General features: G+C 52.8%; 1 protein-coding gene across 4 annotated transcripts; it reads left to right on the top strand.

The window, feature by feature from the left end:
• The first annotated feature begins 1,990 nt into the window (after positions 1-1,990).
• ZNF580 (zinc finger protein 580) lies at positions 1,991-17,943 on the top strand. 4 transcript variants are annotated; one of them, XM_043598246.1, is made up of 2 exons: positions 1,991-2,143; positions 16,998-17,943. In XM_043598246.1, the coding sequence occupies exon 2, from the start codon at positions 17,010-17,012 to the stop codon at positions 17,526-17,528; it is 519 nt and encodes a 172-aa protein (XP_043454181.1). In that variant the 5' UTR covers positions 1,991-2,143; positions 16,998-17,009; the 3' UTR covers positions 17,529-17,943. The 4 variants fall into 4 exon arrangements, with proteins under 4 accessions (XP_043454181.1, XP_043454179.1, XP_043454180.1 ...); XM_043598244.1 differs by lacking the exon at positions 1,991-2,143 and adding an exon at positions 15,663-15,980; XM_043598245.1 differs by lacking the exon at positions 1,991-2,143 and adding an exon at positions 16,094-16,210.
• Positions 17,944-17,968: the final 25 nt, after the last annotated feature.

Raw genomic sequence — 17,968 nt, 5'->3', positions numbered from 1 at the left:
GTTGTAAATTTCCACAAGAAAATGTGTGGTTGGGGGAACCTGTAGATGATTTTTATTTATTTGTTAATTAATCGCTACATCCAATGTGGGGCTTGAACTCATGACCCCGAGATCAAGAGTTGCATGCCTGGGGCACCTGGGTGGCTCAGTCAGTTAAGCGTCTGAATTTAGCGGAGGTCATGAGGTTCACAAATTCAAGCCCCACACCGGGCTCACTGTTGTCAGCACAGAGCCCGCTTGGAATCCTCTGTTCCCTTCTCTCTCTGCTCCTCTCCCCCTTTCTTTCTCTCTCTCTCTAAAATAAGTAAACATAAAAAAAGAAAACATTAAATAAAGAGTTGCATGATTTTCCCAGTGAGCCAGCAATGCACCCTGTAGATGATTTGTAAATTCTGACTTTTGAAAACTTCACATCAATGTATCAGACTGTAAGCTTTCTGAAGGTAGAGACCATGGCTGTATCATTTCCCACTGCATCTCCAGCACTCACACTAGTGTCTGGGATGTTACAGGTATTCAAAAAACATTTATTAATGAGTCATTACATAAGTATGTGAATGAATAAGTCGCTGGTGATTCTGGCTATATGAAGTCTAAATCTAATTGTAATCACCCAAGAATAGATCATCCTTGCACCTTCCTATTGGGTCTCCAGATTAAAATAATAATGACAATAATAACTAGTATTTATTGAGAGCTCACCGAGTGTGAGAGCAGGGGCAGATCCAGGTTTTGTGGGGTGTGAGACTTACAAACTGAGGATACAAAAATTTAAATATGAAATAAGGTATGCATGTGGATATTTCTTTAGCATCAGAAAATAAGTTCCAACCAATTACAAACTTAAAAGGTGACAATGACCACAGACAACCCCCCAATTTAAAAGTGGGTATGGGGCGCTTGTCTCTTCTGTCTCTTCTCTCTGCCCCTCACCTGCTTGTGATCTCTCTAAATAAATAAATAAGCAACAACAAAAAAGGAGAGATCGGATTATCTTTCTGTTCTGTTGATAGAAAATATTACAAAACTGTTGTTGTCATATAAAGAGCCAGTCAAAGAATATAGGGGGAAAGGATTATAGAGCTGAGTCAGACAGTAAATTCATAAAAATATTGTATCCATTTTTTAAAATGTTTATTTATGTTGAGAGGGGGGAGAGGCAGAGAGAAAGGGAGAGAGAATCCCAAGCAGGCTCCGTGTTGTCAGCACAGAGCCCAAGGTGGGGCTCGATCCCACCAATCAGGAGATCATGACCTGAGCCCAAGTCAAGAGTCAGGAGCTTAACTGACTGAGCCACCCAGGCACCCCTCTGATCTCTCCTTTGATGTGGTTGATCAAAATTTTATTATTGGTAACTTAAGAAACCTTCATTGCAGACTCATCACTATTTTAGCTGTGTTGACAAATGTGGGAAAATCATAAGCAAGTTTCTTTCAAGTCTCAGCTTCATTAGCTTTGCGGTAAATCCACTTGGCGGATTTTTACCCACTTTTAAAGGAAAGAGAAAAAGAAATCAGCTCTGCCATGTGTGAAGGAGAATCCTGGTAGATGAGGCTGGGAACCCGACAGGACCCTGACCGTGAGGGCCCTGCACTGCCTCTTTTAGGAGCCCTCCTGTCACTTTCTACCTCAGTTATTTCAAGGGAGAAAACCCACAGAGATTCCGGAAACTCAGGGGCAAGGGCTTGAGATCCACTTGAGTCCTGGCTGACCACGTCTGAGCGACTTCCTTCCCCATTCTTGACCGCATTTTCCCTGGTCTGTGTCACGAGGTGGGCATTTTCCCGATTTCCCTGCGTGTCTCCAGCGCCGTCAGAACAAAAATGAAACAAGAGGCGGGAAGCTCATCTGGAGACAGGGATCTTTCTTGGGATACCCAGTTCCTCAGGGCTGGGCAAGCGGAAAGCGGATCCTTCCTCTGTGCTTCGTGTTTCCAGCCGGAGCATTTTCGCAAAGGGCCTGAACGGCGCGCAGGCTTCCCAGGTTCTCTCCCTGGAAGTCACGGTCCCTCCTTCCCCGGGCCCTTCTTGCAGGCGCTCTCCCAGTGGCCGCCGCTTCCCGCCGGCCGGACCAGAGAGGCTGCCCCAGCTCGTCTTCAACGGGCGCTAGAAGCCGACGGCCGGGATTGAGTTATTTAGAGAAAGTGGGTACGGGGAGCGTTGCGGGGAGGGCGAACCATAGAGAGAGTGGCGACGGGTAGAGAGCAGCCAGGGTGGGAGGGAAACGTGTGTGCAGAAGGGCTGGAGGAACACCATAGAGAGGCGGGCGGAGGCTGGAAGGGCCACGGTGGTGGAGGGAAGGCGATCGGCCTCCGAAGGCCGGAACCAAAGCTATAACCACGGACACCCTTGGCTTAAGGGATTGGGGCGGGGGGGGGGGGGGGGAAGAGGAGGGGGGAAGGTCACTACCAGTGTGCGCTTGAGCAGTGAACTCCCTCTCTCAGCCTCAGTTTCCTGTCCTGTAAAGCGGGAATGGCAATGCGTTACCTCGCAGGGTAATCAAGTAGAACCAGGTATGAAAGCGCCAAGTAATGCCTTTGCACGGACATGGTGGGACACGCAGGGGCTAATGCCGTTATTGTTCTCGCGTGACAAGTTCCTCTCTGCAGCTCTGAAGTTCTTGAGGACATTGACATCAGCCTGGGTGGCTCAGTCTGACTCTTGGTTTTGGGTCAGGTCATGACCTCCTGGTTCATGAGATTGGCTCTGCCCTGACAGGCGGAGCCTGCCTGGGATTCATCCGTATTCTCTCTCTCAATTAATAAGTGAACTTAAGAAAAGAGTCTCTAAAATCAGCCAATGGAATCGGAAAAATGAGAATTTAGGGCTCCTCGTGTAATCGCTCTTGAAATCTCTCTATGTCCACCACCCCTTTCTCTAGCTCGGACCTCATGCTTTCTCATGTTTGGATTTCAGCATCGGCCCCTCTCTGGCCTCTCAGTTTCCACTAGCCCACCAACACAGTCTGGCAGAGCTTTCTGAAACTCAGATCTGATCTCATTCAGCTCAAGCCCCTTGCATGGCTCTCTTGAGTCAAGACAAAAATCCCAGCTCCTTGGCTTGACATTTAAAGCCCTTCTATGAAGTGTAGTGCCCACCAAGCCTTCTAGCCCCACCTGTTACTATTTTGTGCCCTGGTCAAACACAGCATTTCATACCCCCCCCCCCCCCCCCATTGAAATCTCACACTTTCATTCCTCAAGGTGTTAGGTCTCCATCTGTGACTGCCACTCGGGGTAACCCTTCTGGTGGAGCCTGGTGGGTTTTTTTCCCTCACAACTTACTTCCTCCGGAAAGCATCCTCTGACTCCTGCCTACCTCCGGCTCCCAGGCCAAGTGATAGCACCACCTTCATCCCAGCTTCTTTCTTGCTGACCTCAGGACACTAGTTTCAGAGAAATCCTAAAGCCCTCACAATGCTAGTGCCTCGCTCAAAACCCTCCTGTGATGGTTGCAGCACATCGTCTAAGTTCCTCAAGCTAGTAACTGTTCATGTCTCCAGCCAGCATTGTACCTGGCTTACTACATTATGCTTAGTCACTCTGGAAGATGGGTAGTTCTCTAGGCTTATTCAGCCCTGGCTGAATAATAAATATCCCTTGGAAAGGATATACTTACATAGGATTGAACTACTTCTCAGATGTTGATGGACATTTGTTTATATTGCCCACATTTTGGCTATTATGAAGAATGTTGCTCTGAACATTTATGCCTAAGTTTTTGTGTGAACGTGTTTTCAGGTTTTTTTGTTTGTTTTTAAGGATTTTTTTATACTCTCCCTCAAAATCAATAAATATTTAAAAAAAGATTTCATTTTTAAGTAATCTCTCCACACTCAGAGTCGGGCTCGAACGCAACAACCCCGAGATCAAGGGTTGTATGCTCTACCGACACAGCCAGCCAGGTGCCCCCCTGTGTTTTCAGTTTTGTTGAGGATTTATCTGCAAATGGAATTGCTGGGTCATATGGTAACTTTCATCTTTAACTTTTGGAGGAAACACACCACTTCTTATTCCCACGAGCAGCGTTTGAGGGTTCCAGTTTCCCTACATCCTCATCAAGCTCTAGTGTCTTTGTGTTTACCAAACACTTTTCCTTCAAGTCCTGCAGCACCTCCCACTTGGACTTGAACTACGCAAGTCCAAGTGCTCTGGAAGCACCCACTGTCATCTGTCCTGCTTCTTTTTCATTCTTGCCCTTTGGAGCACATCTGCTTCCCAGATTCTTGGTAAGTGCATTCAGTTGGGGAACACTTAGATGGGGCAGTATCTGGCCATATTCAGAGACCATCAGAGACTCAGGACCTAGCGTGTAAGTGCCTGCTTTACTGTTTCCATAGACTGAATGTTTGTGTCTCCCTGTCCGCATTTAACATATTGAAACCTAATCCCCAATGCGATGGTGTTAGGAGAGGGGGCCTTTGGAAATTGACTGGGTCATGAGGGTGGAGGCTTCATGAATGGGTTTAGTGATCTTATAAAAGAGACTCCAGAGAGCTTTCCCACCCCTTCCATGTGTGAAGGTGCTGTCTGTGAATCTGGAGGGAGCCCCTCCGCGGACACTGAATCTGGTGGCATCTTGGTCACAGTTCTTGACCTCCAGGACTGTGAGTACATTTCTCCCACCAGGTATCTGTGATGGCAGCCTGATGGACTAGGAATGTTGTGTCACACGAACAAATTGTTCAGCTTTTCCAGACCTTGGTTTCTTCAACCCTCTGGGCCTCCTTCCTGGCCATCGAGAGAGATCCCTCAACTTAAAATGGGCCAAATATTTCAAAAGACATTTCAGAGAAGAAGCTATGAAAGTGACCAGTAAACACAGGCAGAAGAAGTGCTCAGCATCATTTGGCATCAGGAAAGTATGAAATGTGACACTCTTCCCACCCCTTAGGCTGAGGTTAAAAGGACTTTTGGTATCAAGTGTTGGGGAGGGTGTGAGGCAGCTGGAACCCACGTACGCTGCTGACAGGAATGTAAGTTGCTGCAGCCACTTAGAAGACTATTAATACCTACTGATGCTAAGCGTACGTTTACTCCAGGTCCCAACACTTCTGGTCCCAGATACACACCAGAAGAAACAAGTCCTTATATCCACCAAACGACATGTACAGGAGTGGGTGTATTCTTAGGAGCTTTATTCATGATAGGCCAAAACAAATGTCCATTGACAGTTAAAGAGAAAAAAGAAGAGGGTCACCTGGGTGGCTCAGTCGGTTGGGCATCCTTCCGACTTCAGCTCAGATCATAATCTCATGGTTTGTGAGTTCGAGCCCCGCATCGGGCTCCATGCTGACAGCTCAGAGCCCGGAGCCTGCTTTGGATTCTGTGTCTCCCTGTCTCTCTGCCCCTCCCCCATTCACACTCTGTCTCCTCTCAAAAAAAAAAAAAAAAAATATATATATATATATATATATATATATTAAAAAAGAAAAAAAAAAAAGGAAATTGTGGGATAGCCATATAGCAGAACTTACACAACATTGGTGGTGGTGGTGGGGGGGACTATTGAAAACAACAACAGTGTGGCCGAGATATTGATGAGTGAAAGAATCAGTCACAAAAAGGTACAATACAATTATATTTATGTGAGGTTTAAATTCTAGAGAGAGGGGCACCTGGGTGGCTCAGTTGGTTAAGCAGCTGACTTCAGCTCAGGTCATGATCTCGCGGTCTGTGAGTTTGAGCCCTGCGTAGGGCTCTGTGCTGACGGCCTGGAGCCTGCTTTGGATTCTGTGTCTCCCTCTGTCTCTACTCCTCCCCTGCTTGTGCTCTATCTCTCTCTGTCTCTCAAAAATAAATAAGTGTTAAAAAAAATTAAGTTATAGAGAAAACATGTGCAAGCAGGGGAGAAGCAGGAGAGGGAGAGAGAATCTTAAGCAGGTCCCACGATCATTATGGAGCCTGACTCAGGGCTTGATCTCACGACCCTGGGATCATGACCTGAGCCAAAATGAAGAGTCAGATGCTCAACCAACCAAACTACCCACATACCCCTGTTTATATGAGGTTTAAAAACAGGCCAACGCAGTCTTTGGGAATTGAAATCAGAAAAAGTGGAGGCGTCTGGGTGGCTCATTTGGTTGGGTGACCAACTTTGACTCAGGTCATGACCTCATGGCTTGTGATTTTGAGCCTTGCATTGGGCTCTGTGGGGACAGCTCAGAGACAGAGTCTGCTTTGGATTCTGTGTGTCCCTGTCTTTCTGCCCTCCCCTTCTCTCTCTCTCTCAAAAATACACATTTACAAAAGAAAAGAAACAAAAAGTGGTTACCCTCCCTGGGGATTAACGGCTGATAGGAAGCATTTTGGGGAGCTCTCTCTGGGTTGCTGGTTATACTGCTACGAATACATGTAAAAATCCACTGATCTGTAACCTTAAGGCTTGTGTACTTTGTGTAATTTATGTCTTATATGTATTAAAACAACAACAACAAAGAATGGTGGCTTCTACATGACAAAGGGGGAAACGGAGTCACCATATGGCCAATGCTGTCACACAATGCTTCTCAGATTCACTCGGAGAGACTTGGAGTCTGATTGTTTGGAGACTCAATTGGGATCCTATCATTGCTAAACTGCTTGATTAAAATCTGAAGTTTGCCACAAAATCGTGATGGAATGCTTAATCCTTCAAAACACTTAGCATTGAGTCTAGGTCCCGCCTTCTGGTTTTTCCTTGCCAACACCCACAGCTGGCATGTATTTGGCCAGGATCCACCTCTCTGCGTCACACTCAGGGAACTCTTTCCCGGAGGAAGCTCCCATTTACAATCCGAACTTAGAGTTTCACCCCTTGTACCTCTCAGGGGCCATAAAACAATTTCCCTATAATGAACATAATGGGATGAGAAATTGTATGGACTCCCAACTTTGAGTTGCCATCCCAGCTCTGGCGTCCACTTGCTGTGTGACCAACATTTCACTTAGCCTCTCTGGGCTTCAGTATTCTCTGCAAAACGGTAGGGCTGAGTTTGAGACACTAAAGGACCTTTGAAATTCCAGTCTCCCCTACATAAGATCCATTAGTGATGCTTTCAGTGTCCTGATTGTCATCCGTAACTGCTTCCACGTGCTTAGGTCGCTTGGCGGGGGGGGGGGGGGGGCGGTGACAGTTTCAATGTTTTGGTCTTTGTCGCCCCCACGAAGCCCACGAGAGCGCCTTGCTGCAGCAGGTGCCCGATAAAAATAAGATTTGTCGCCTCTAAAGGGAACGAAGGGACGGGCTACTTCGATCTGGTTTTCTCACTTTTATCCCCAGAAGCTGGCATGAAAGAGACACTTGACAAGTATTTGGTGAGCGATTGATCGAACAAAAGGCGTTTGGAACCCTTCCTTGGAGGGCGTGTGTTTCCGCCCGGACGGTTTTCATGTGAACACCGCTCCCCTCCTTTCCGGTCTGAGTCGATGGCTCCTTGCTCCTGAAAGACTCAGTTGGGCCGCCTCCCGAGAACCTGGGAGCACCCCTCTCCCTTCCCCGGAGCAGGGGCCCCGAAGCATAAGGACACCGGTAGGAATCGGTTGATAGATGCAGGAGGCCCGTGTGAGTCCTGGCAGCGCGGAGAAGTGGTACAGTTAGCCTAGCGTTTGGCGCACAGAGGGCCACGGAAAACCCCCCAGCCCCTTGTCAAGATGGGGGGTTTAAGGACTAGAGGATGGAGGAAGACATGGGTAAGCCAAGATTGGGGGGCTGCAGAGAAGGTCTTTGGTCACCACAACCCTTAGCTTAATTCTCCGTGCCTTCACTTAATGCAGTTTTTCCTCCTTTAGCTTCTCTGGATTCAGTGATGCCCATGGCTTTGTTTTCATCGCAGAGGCTTATGTCCTCAACCAGTACCCGTCCCCTGAATTTGCCCCTCCTCCTCCTCCTCCTCCTCCTCCTCCTCCTCCTCCTCCTCCTCCTCCACACCCTTCTCCCCTCTCTCTAGGCTTTCAGGCTCGTTTCCTGCTCTGAGTCAAGGCCAGTACCTGTTCAGTGACCAGAAGGACATACCATACACCTACATATACACAGTGGGAGTGGAGAAGCCTGATGACAGCCTGGAAGTAAGGGAGCTGAATCCCACCTGGTTTTCAGCTATCCTAAGTGCCTGCAGGTTTTCAAGAATGCTCTCTGTCTCTAGGCTCATGGCCTCTCCCTCTTGGGTGTCTGGAACTTCATCTGTGAGGCTCGTGGTAAGGCCTTCAAGTAATCAGGCTTCCTATAAGTGTTCCTTCTGCCGCTGGTGGTTCAGGATTACTAGGGAGCAGGCTCAGCACATCCTGGTGCATTAGGGGAAGCTGAGTCTCTATTATCGACAGGGATAGAGAACTGATGCCTTTATCTTCAAATTTTTAATTAAATCCTAGTCAGTGAACATACAGTGCAATCTTGGTTTCAGGAGTAGAATTTAGTGATTCATCACTTACATACAACACCCAGTGCTCATCCCAACAAGTGCCCTCCTTAATGCCCATCACCCATCTAACCCATTCCCCGCCCCCCCATCAACCCTCAGTTTGTTCCCTATTGTTAAGAGTCTCTTGTGGTTTGTTTCCGTTTCTCTTCTCCCCACCCCTCTCATATGCTTATCTGTATTGTTTCTTAAATTTGTCTTTCTCTGAGTTATTTCACTTGGCATAATACACTCTAGCTCCAGTCATGTCATTGCAAATGGCAAGATTTCAATCTTTTTTTTTTTTTTTTTATGTTTATTTATTTTGAGAGAGAGAAAGAGAGAGCACGAGCCGGAAAGGGACAGAGAGAGGGAGAGAGAATCCCAAGCGAGCTCTGGGCTGATAGTACAGAGCCCAAGTGGGGCTTGATCTCATGAACCATGAGATCATGACTTGAGCTGAAATCAAGAGCTGGATGCTTAGCCAGTTGAGCCATCGAGGTGCCCCTCACTTTTTTTTTTTGATGGCTGAGTAATATTCTGTTGTGTGTATATATGTATGTATGTATATATATACATATATATACATATATACACATACATATATACACACCAAATTTTTTCTCGTCCTCCATCAGTGGGTGTACGGACTCTCCCCATAGCTTGGGTATTGTTGATAATGCTGCTATAAATATTGGGGTGCATGTGCCCCTTCACATCTGTATTTTTGTGTTCTTTGGGTAAATACCTAGTAGTGCAGTTGCCAGGTCATAGGGTAGCTCTATTTTTAATTTTTTGAGGGACATCCATACTGTTTTCCAGAGTAGCTGCACCGATTTGCATTCCCACCAATAGTGTTAGAGGGTTCCCTCTCTCCGCATCCTTGCCAACACCGGTTGTTTCCTGAGTTGTTAATTTTAGTCATTCTGACAGGTGTGAGGTGGTATCTCAGTGTGGTTTTGATTTGTATTTCCTTGATGATGCGTGATGTTGAGCATCTTTCATGTGTCTGTTAGCCATCTGGATGTCTTCTTTGGAAAAGTGCCTATTCATGTCTTCTGCCCATTTCTTCACTGGATTATCTGTTTTTGGGGTGTTGAGTTTGATACATTCTTTATAGATTTTGGATACTAACCTTTTACCAAATATGTCATTTGCAAATATCTTTCTCCCATTCCATAGGCTGCCTTTTAGTTTTGATGATTGTTTCTTAAAACTGATGTCTTCAGTGAGCAGTGTGCCGGGAATCTTTCCCCAGCTCTTCCACATCCAGCTTGAGAGATGTCAGTTGCAGAGCTTGGCTCTGGCATCTCTAATAGAAAAGGCAGCATCCTTTTCTGGGTTATTCTATCCCAAACTGAATGATCTCCAACCTTGAGGTGTGCTGGCCGTCTATAGGTAGTGAAAGTAGGAGAAATAATGAAAAAGATGCTTTCACCTCGTAAGGTGATGAATGATCTTCTTTTCCCCATAGGCCTCACCCAAGAGGGAGGGACCCTGGGTTTTCACTCTGTACCGGGTGCGATTTGTGACAGGGGAGTTCACTCTCTGGCTTCAATAATCCCTCTGTAAATCACCAATGAATTCTCTACTCCCTGTCCCCAACCAGATGGTAATGTTTTGCCAAGTCTGTTAGGACATCTATTTTATTGTCTTGGTCTTTGTTTCTTCCTCTCAGTTTTGAAACTGGGAAAGTCCTGGGACCCATCCCAAACCAGAGCAAGTGGGTCACCTATTCTGTCCTCACTTGTGCCCCCACACGCAAGGAGTCCTTTACTTATTGACTTCCATGAGGTACTCCCCACGTCTTGTGGCTGTAGGAAGCAGCTCAGGATGCAAAGGGAGATGGGCCAAGTCCCCCCAGGGTTCTGGTGTGCTTGCAAACCTGTAAGAACGCACTCCACGCCACCAGCACATGCCTCACACTCGGAATTCTGGCCCTAAGTGTGTGGCCCCTGTGTAAAGACCTTCAAGCGCTCCAGCAACCCCTGCCAGCACTGACTCACCCAGCTGGGGTGGGACTGCAGGCCCCCTCTGCCCACCCCGACCTTCCCAGGAGGTGGCCCAGCAGATCCGGGAGTATTCCTTAGGGAAGGGCTTCCCTGCTGGCTGTGCGGGTGGAGGCCCAGAGTTCAGGTGTGCTCTAGATCTGGGGGTCGTTTGCCTCCAGCGCTCCAGACCTATGGAGGAGCTGGCATTACCCTAACTGGCCCTGAGTAGCGTGTGACCCAGGGCCAGTGACGACCTCTCTCCGGCCTTGGTTTTACCAGCTGCACAGGGGGAATACTATTTTCTTGCCGTGTGAGGTGTTAAGTGTCAAGGCCTGGGTTTCCTCAGCCGCCGCGGGGCATGAATAATTCCGGCCCTCGGTCTTCGCTGTGCGGCAACAGAGACACTAACACCCCTTTTCTCAGGCCGTTTCCCACTGCGCCGTCGGAACCGTTGTTTGGGGAGATCATTTCCGGTCGGGGCGGATTTCCGGGGCGCCATCCGGCCACATGGCGGCGGGAGCGGGCCCGGCGCTGCCGGCGCGTCTGCCCCCCGCGCGGCGGGCAGTTTTGGGGCGGCCCCCGGAGCTCGTCCCGCCGTGCGGGGCGCCGGGCGGTGCCGAGGAACCTGTGGGGCACCGGGTGGCGCGCGGCCGGGCTCGGGGCGCCGGGCCCGGGGCCGCGGGCCGCACAGGCTCAGAGGCGGTGAGTTGCGAAGGGAGAACTCTCCGAACTCCGTCCGTCCTGCCCCAGGTTCGGCGCCCGGAGGTCGGCCTGCCCCGGCTCTCCTCGGGGTGGCCCCCGCCGCTCAGCGGGTTCTCTCCCTGCGCCCCCGGCGGCCTCGGACCCTCTCGGACCGCCGGGGTGCGCCCTACGCGAGCGCAGGGAGGAGCCCCCCAAGCCACAGCCGAGGCCCCGCCAGCGTGATTCGGCTCTTCCAGAGCTGCGCGCACCCGAGGAGCCACGGCGCGTCAAAGCCTTCGTCGCGCACCCCCTCGGGCGGCGTCGCGCTCGCTCGCCCGGCTCTGCCGGCTCTGTCCGCGAGTGTGAAGGATGCCCGGCAGCCGGCCCCGTACGTCCGGGACGACTAGGCCGGGAGGAACTTCCGGGACGGTGGAGAGGCCACGGAGGCTCCATAGCACCTCTTGTTTTTGGTACAGATGGTAGAGGCTTGCTGTGTGACCTGACCCTCAGTTTCCAAATTCCTGAAATACGGAATGGCTTGTGGCCCCCAGCCAGCTCTGGTCAGGGGTGACAGGCGGGAGCCTCTTGTTGGATCCCGGACTCCGCCACAACCCCCCTTTGTCGCCTGGGATCGGTCACTGTCCCCCTCAGGAACTCAGTTTCCCAATCTGTAAATGGGATGGAAGTCTCATAGGCGAGCTACAAGTGTGAGGTGCCGTTCAAAGGCAGCACGTACTGCTCCATTACTTATTTGTGGCAACTCATGGGGCCTGCTGAGACAGACTCAAATCGGTGTGAATTTTGAGTCTTCTTAAGTTGCTGGGGTCGGGCTGGAACCCAAATGGTGTAGGAACATTTCCTTTGTGGGCGTGAGTTCTTGGCCAGAGAGCTTTCTTACGCACACCTCCCTCTGCTTGGGAGGTTGGAAGCATCCTGGAACTCATCGTTGCAGCCCACACTGTTGACTACACCAGGGTAGGATGGCTGGGCCAAGGCTCGGAGCAGTGGGTCGGTGCAGGAGATGTGGCATTGTTAGGATCCTGCCCAATGGAGCGGTGAGGGTTTGGGCGACATAACGGTCTTGGGGCGTGGGACAGAGTGGCCCCAAGGGCAGTGGGCCTTGGAAATTGAGAAGCCTTGTGAGGGAGGGTGTGGGGACCTGGGATGGGGTGCAGAGAGGAGGGCAGGAAGCCTGGTGAGTGAATTGCTAAGACCCAAATTGGCCCAGAGGCACAGGCTCGGCAGTCACTTTATTCCTAAAGGGGAGAAGGGCTTGTCACGAGGGAATGCAAGATAATGTGGAATGGATGGTAGACGTTGAGAAGAGATTGGTCCAGGAACAGTTCCTGCAGGAGGCAGGGCTCAGACTGCAGGCTGGGGAGGGAAGTGGGGATACTGGACACCGGGTGTGAGTGCCGGCTCTGTCACTTGGGCTGGAGACCTGATGCAAGCCTCTTGCCCTTCCTGAGGCTCAGTGGAGGGCCTGCCTGACCAGATTACTAAGAGGATTTAGCAAGGCCCCATATGTGCTGTGTGAATGGAAGTTTGGGGACGCGAGGAATCGGTTGCAGATGAAGTGGGAGAGATTGCTGAGTGCCAGGGATTTACTTGCTAACAGAAGGGGGGTGAAAATGCCAGACAGTCAGCACGAGCAGAGACACAACGTTCCAAAATGTGAAGCGTGGACCAAGAATGGTTCGGTGCAGCCGACTGGACAGGGTGGCTGGGGCACATGGGGAGAGGCCTGGAATGCTGGGTGGAGCCAGGGAAGGTCCTGAGCAGACGAGGTATAAGAAGTCTCCTGGAGCTGACAAGCAGGGCGTATAGGAGGTCAGGACACACAGGATTCTGGAAGATGGAGGAGGAGGCTGCCAGCAGAGGGAAGGGGAAGAGTTCTAGGTCAAGAAAACACATGAGCCTTTGCACCTGGAGCCACAAAAGTTCGGGGTCTGGTCAGAGGGCTGCGAGGTGCTGTGTGCGGTTGGAGCTCTGGAGGGTGAGGTGAGGTGGCTGGGCCACTTCATGAAGGGCCTCAAATGCCAGCGTGAGGATGTGGTCACACAAGTTTGACCTCAAACACAGCAAAGCTTCCATGAAGAAATATCTGAGCAGAGACCAGAAAGGGTCCATCCTCGTGAGGGGCTAAAAATAACACTCCAGAGAGAAAGAACAGCAAACAAAGGTCCTGGACATGGGAGAGGCTGGGGGCTGCACTGTGCTTGATGGGTTTCTGGGTTTTCTGAGTGCAGTGAGGGGGGCTTTAAGTCAGGGAATGACATTCTGTAGGTTTAAAGAATATATATTGTTGCACTATTGCCATAAAAAGAGGGTGTGGAGGAGGCAGAGGGTGGGTGGGGGGCTTTCACTGTAAGCAGGGGGCAAACTGGTTTGCAGTGCTGTAGTAGTGGTGGTGGTGGGGAGGTGTGAACTCCTTGCAGACAATGGTCATGAGCTCTTGACTGGTGGAGTCAGGCAGAAGCAGGAACTGTCCTGAGGACAGTATGAACCCAGGCCAATCACATGATCTTGCCCAGCTTCAGTTACCCCATCTATGAAAGGCATCTTCACAACCCCTATCTCGTAGGTCTGCTCCGAGGATGCAGTACACTTAGCAAAGGCCAGCGCCGCAGTCCTGGCTCAGTAAATGTTGGTCATTGTCATTTCCAGGGATGGGCGTGGGGTGGGGTGGTGCAGTTCTCATGGACGCAGGTACTATATGGGTCTAAAACTCAGAAAGGCGATCTGGGCAGGAGACTCATTGGGTGGTTGTCTGTGTAGACCAGAATCAGTGTTGCCCTGGGGGACATTTGGCATGTCTGTCCTCACAAGAGGGGGGGTGGGAATGAGGGAGGGGGCCACTGGCTTCTGGAGGGCAGAGGCCAGGCATGTTGGCCTGCAATGCAGAAGACAGCCCCTGACACCAAAGGATGATCCAGCCCCAAATATCAGTAGTGTTGAGAAACCCTGGTGTAGATAGACAGTGTCGTTGCCCTTTGAACCAGGCATGCCCTCAGTTCAGGGTCTCCACTGTCCCTACTGCCTGGCTCCTTGTGAAATCACAAGGGGAAGAATCTCCAGGACAGCGCTGTCCCGTAGAAACAGAATGTGAGCCACGTTAAAAATCGTGAAAAGAAACAGGTGAGATCAATTTTAATAACACACCTTACTTAAACCAGTATGTCCAAAGTATTCTCATGTCCAAATGTAATCAATATAAAAGTCATTTGTGCAAGAGTTGATAATCTTTTCTTTTGGAACTAGGTCTTCAGAATTTGTTGGGTGCCTTGCATTTATTTACAGCACACCTCAATTCAGCCCGGACACTTGTCAAGCCTCCAAAAGCTATGTGTCTCAGGTGGCTGCTGTTTTGGACAGCACAGTTCTAGAGGGTCTTTAATTTTAGCCTAATATCACAAATGTTGGGGGCATTTGGGGGTTTCTGGAAGGTTTTCTGAAGAATACTTTCTCAGTTCCAGCTTATTGCCACACCTAGACATTTTTTTTTTTTTCCAAGTGTGCCTGGAATTATGAACTTGTGTGTACATTTTCTGGTTTCTTAAATGTTGCCCCCAGTAAAACACTGAAAAGTAGCATGTGGTCCAAACCGAATACTACTGTGAGTCCTTTCTGGCCCTCTGGTCTCCAGTTTCCAACTGGTTGAGGGTGGCTCAGGGGCTGCCCCATACTAGGCAGCCACTAGCCACGTGTGGTTATTTAGATTTAAATTGAGAGAAATACCATTTAAAATTCAGGTCTTCAGCCACAATGGCCACACCAAGGGCACAGTAGCTCCACTCGGCTAGTGTCTGTCCCATTGGGCAGCGCGAAGGTCAGGAATTTCTTTTTTGATAGCTCTGCCCGCTTCCCACCTCCCTCAGGTCCTGGGGCTGGGCACAGCAATAACACCCCTTTCTCCACTGTGCCCTACCCCACCCTGCTGCTGCTGTCCCATCTCCCGCACCGCTTCCCTGCTCTTTGACAATTCCCTGCATAACTGTAGGAGGAGCTGTGGGTGCCCCACACGCGGCTATCGTGCCACCACATGAAGCTCCAGATGCGGCCTGTGCTGCCCGGCCCCTCTCCGTGGCGACGCGCACATGCACCGGGGCCCTGCCGCCCGGCCTCGGTTTCCCCCTTGGCACCACGCTTTGTTCAGGCGCCATCAATCCTCAACTTCCCTTCAACTTGACGCGAAGAGCCACCTTTCTCCAACTCCACATTCAGCAACTTCTGGCCTTCTGGCTCTCGGTCTCCCCATCTGCCCAGTGGGGAATGCCCCAGCTCCTCATCTCTGTCACTGGTGACATCTGGTCTTCTGTGGGCCTCGGTTTCCCCCATTTGCTGGGTGGGAGAGTAGTGGCTTGTGGCACATTCTGATGGCTGGCCTCTGGACCTCGGTCTCCCTGTTTACCCGATGGACAGAAACCCCCTCCTTCCACTCCCTGCATTACCGGGCCGGAGGCGCAGGCGGGACGGCCCAGTGGCAACAGGACAGACCTGGGCGCGCCCCTTCCTTCAGGGACATCGGGCAAAGACAGACCGTCTAGACAGTTTATGAGTTGATCTCTGTCGCAGCAGCCGGACGGTTCCTGTCGGGTGCGGAGGGGAGCCAGGGCAGGGGCGGGGCTGTCTCCGTGGAGCCCGCGCCCTCCGCCCGCAGCCGCGAGGCTCACGGCAAGCGGGCCGTGGGAGCCGCCGGCTCACGGCCAGCGGAACCTTCGTTGCGGTGTGCGCGTTTCCGGAGGGTGCCCTTTTCCAGCGACGCCGCCGCCCCTCGCGCCCCCGCGCCCGCGCCCCCCGCGCCCGCGTCCCCGGCGCCGCCGGCCCGGAGCTCCCGGAAGTCTCGGTCCCGCCGCCGCCGGCACTCGCGAGGGGAAGCCCGGGCCGCCCGGGACCTCGGCCCGCTCCTCCGGTCCCGAGAGGCCGCCGCATCGGGTACGGGGGCCGGGACGGAGGGAGGAGCCTGGCTCCGGGACGGCGCGAGGCTGGGGGAGGGGCAGGCGCGCCGGGGGTGGGGTGGAGTGGGGGTGGGGCGCGGCCGGGAAGGAGCCCGGGGCGGGGGGACCGGAGGGAGAGAGGGGCCCCGAGGGTGCGGCGACGAGGGGGACGGAGGACCTGGGCGCTGGGGCTGCAGAGGAGCGGGCTGCAGGGATGGAGTAACAGAGGTGCCAGATGCTCACGGAGAGGAGGGGGAAGGGGGCTCGGGGGCCCAGGTCAGAGCAGCGGGGAGTAGGAGGAGGCCCTGAAGGGTAAAGACAGAACAAACAAGGATGGGGCGTGGGGGTGGGGGGTTAGATGGTAGCAGGGTTCAGGGTGTGGGGCGCACAGGAGGCAGGCGGTCGAGGCGTCCTAGGGATGTGTACACGAACTGCAGACAATGGGTTAGGCAGGGGTGAGGGCTTTGAGACTTGGGGGTGGAGGGGATTACGTGCAGGGTTAAGTGCAGGACCGTAGAGAAGCCCAGAGTGGAAAGCGGGGAACTGTGTTAGTGGCGTTCTGGACCCGCACCAAGAAAGGGAGGGAAGCGAGGCCACGGGCGTGTCCAGAGGTGGGCAGGCCTTCCAGGGACCCTGGTGCCCCCACCTGGGCCTGGGAAGAGGAGGGAGGACCCGTTAGAAATAAAAGAGGCCACGGAGGTGTGAAGACAGGAGGCCGACTTGGAGACCTGCAGGCTGTGGGGGAGTTGCGGGGAAGGCAAGGGGCGGGATGGAGGCCTCTGGTGCGGCTCGGGGGCTGAGAGGAAGCAGCAGGAGGAGAGAGGCAGGGATGTGCCCGGCCCAGTTGGAGGTGTCCTGGAAGCGGCTTGATGGAACACGCGGTCTGGCCTAGAGTCGGTTTCTGTTTTGCAGGAGAGGTAGGTCAGTGGTGCAGAGGGCATGACAAGCAGTAATAATGGGGACACTTCCTCCAGGAAGCGGCGATTTTAATTTCTCTCCCCTCCACTGCTCCCAGCTGACACCCCAGATGCTGCTGCTGCCGCCTCGGCCGCCCCACCCTCGGTCCTCCTCCCCAGAGGCCATGGACCCACCGCCCCCCAAGGCTCCCCCTTTCCCCAAGACGGAAGGCCCTTCCTCCACTCCATCCTCGGCGGCAGGGCCCCGACCCCCGCGGCTCGGCCGCCACCTGCTCATCGACGCCAACGGGGTCCCCTACACTTACACGGTGCAGCTGGAGGAGGAGCCCCGGGGCCCGCCCCAGCGCGAGGCGGCGCCGGGAGAACCCGGCCCGCGCAAGGGCTACAGCTGCCCGGAGTGCGCTCGTGTCTTTGCCAGCCCTCTGCGGCTGCAGAGCCACCGCGTGTCGCACTCGGACCTCAAGCCCTTCACGTGTGGCGCCTGCGGCAAGGCCTTCAAGCGCTCCAGCCACCTGTCGCGGCACCGCGCCACGCACCGCGCGCGCGCAGGCCCGCCGCACACCTGCCCGCTGTGCCCGCGCCGCTTCCAGGACGCCGCGGAGCTGGCGCAGCACGTGCGCCTGCACTGAGGCCCCGACCCGGGCCCCCGGGCCTCGCGAGCCACACAGCGTCGCTCCCACACACGCTCCCTGCCTCTCTGAGGTTACTGCCTTACCCTGGGCCTCAGTTTCTCCATCTGTCCAAGGGGAGAAACACCGTTCCTTCCTTACCTTCCTGTCTAGCTGTGTGATGTAGACCAAGTCGTTGCCCCTCCCTGGGCCTGGGAGCCAGCCTCTGAGCTGGGTTCCGGCCCAGCTGTGCTGTGTGAGCCTCTGCAAGTGACGCGACCTCTCTGAGGCTTGGGCTTCCGCTCCTCCGAGGCGGTGAACGGTTGTCTGCGCGGAAGATTTGACAAAAGAGCACGGCGCGGTCTGGCTCGTTTCTGTATATCCCCCTTCCCACCCACAACCCTCACCCCTTACTCAATAAACATTCCACACTCCACTTTAGGGCTTTTATTTGCGTGTGT

This window comes from Prionailurus bengalensis, chromosome E2 (assembly GCF_016509475.1).
Source record: "Prionailurus bengalensis isolate Pbe53 chromosome E2, Fcat_Pben_1.1_paternal_pri, whole genome shotgun sequence".
Taxonomy (NCBI): domain Eukaryota; kingdom Metazoa; phylum Chordata; class Mammalia; order Carnivora; family Felidae; genus Prionailurus; species Prionailurus bengalensis.
Note: the sequence above shows the minus strand (reverse complement) of the source record. Positions and strands in the feature narration are given on the sequence as shown.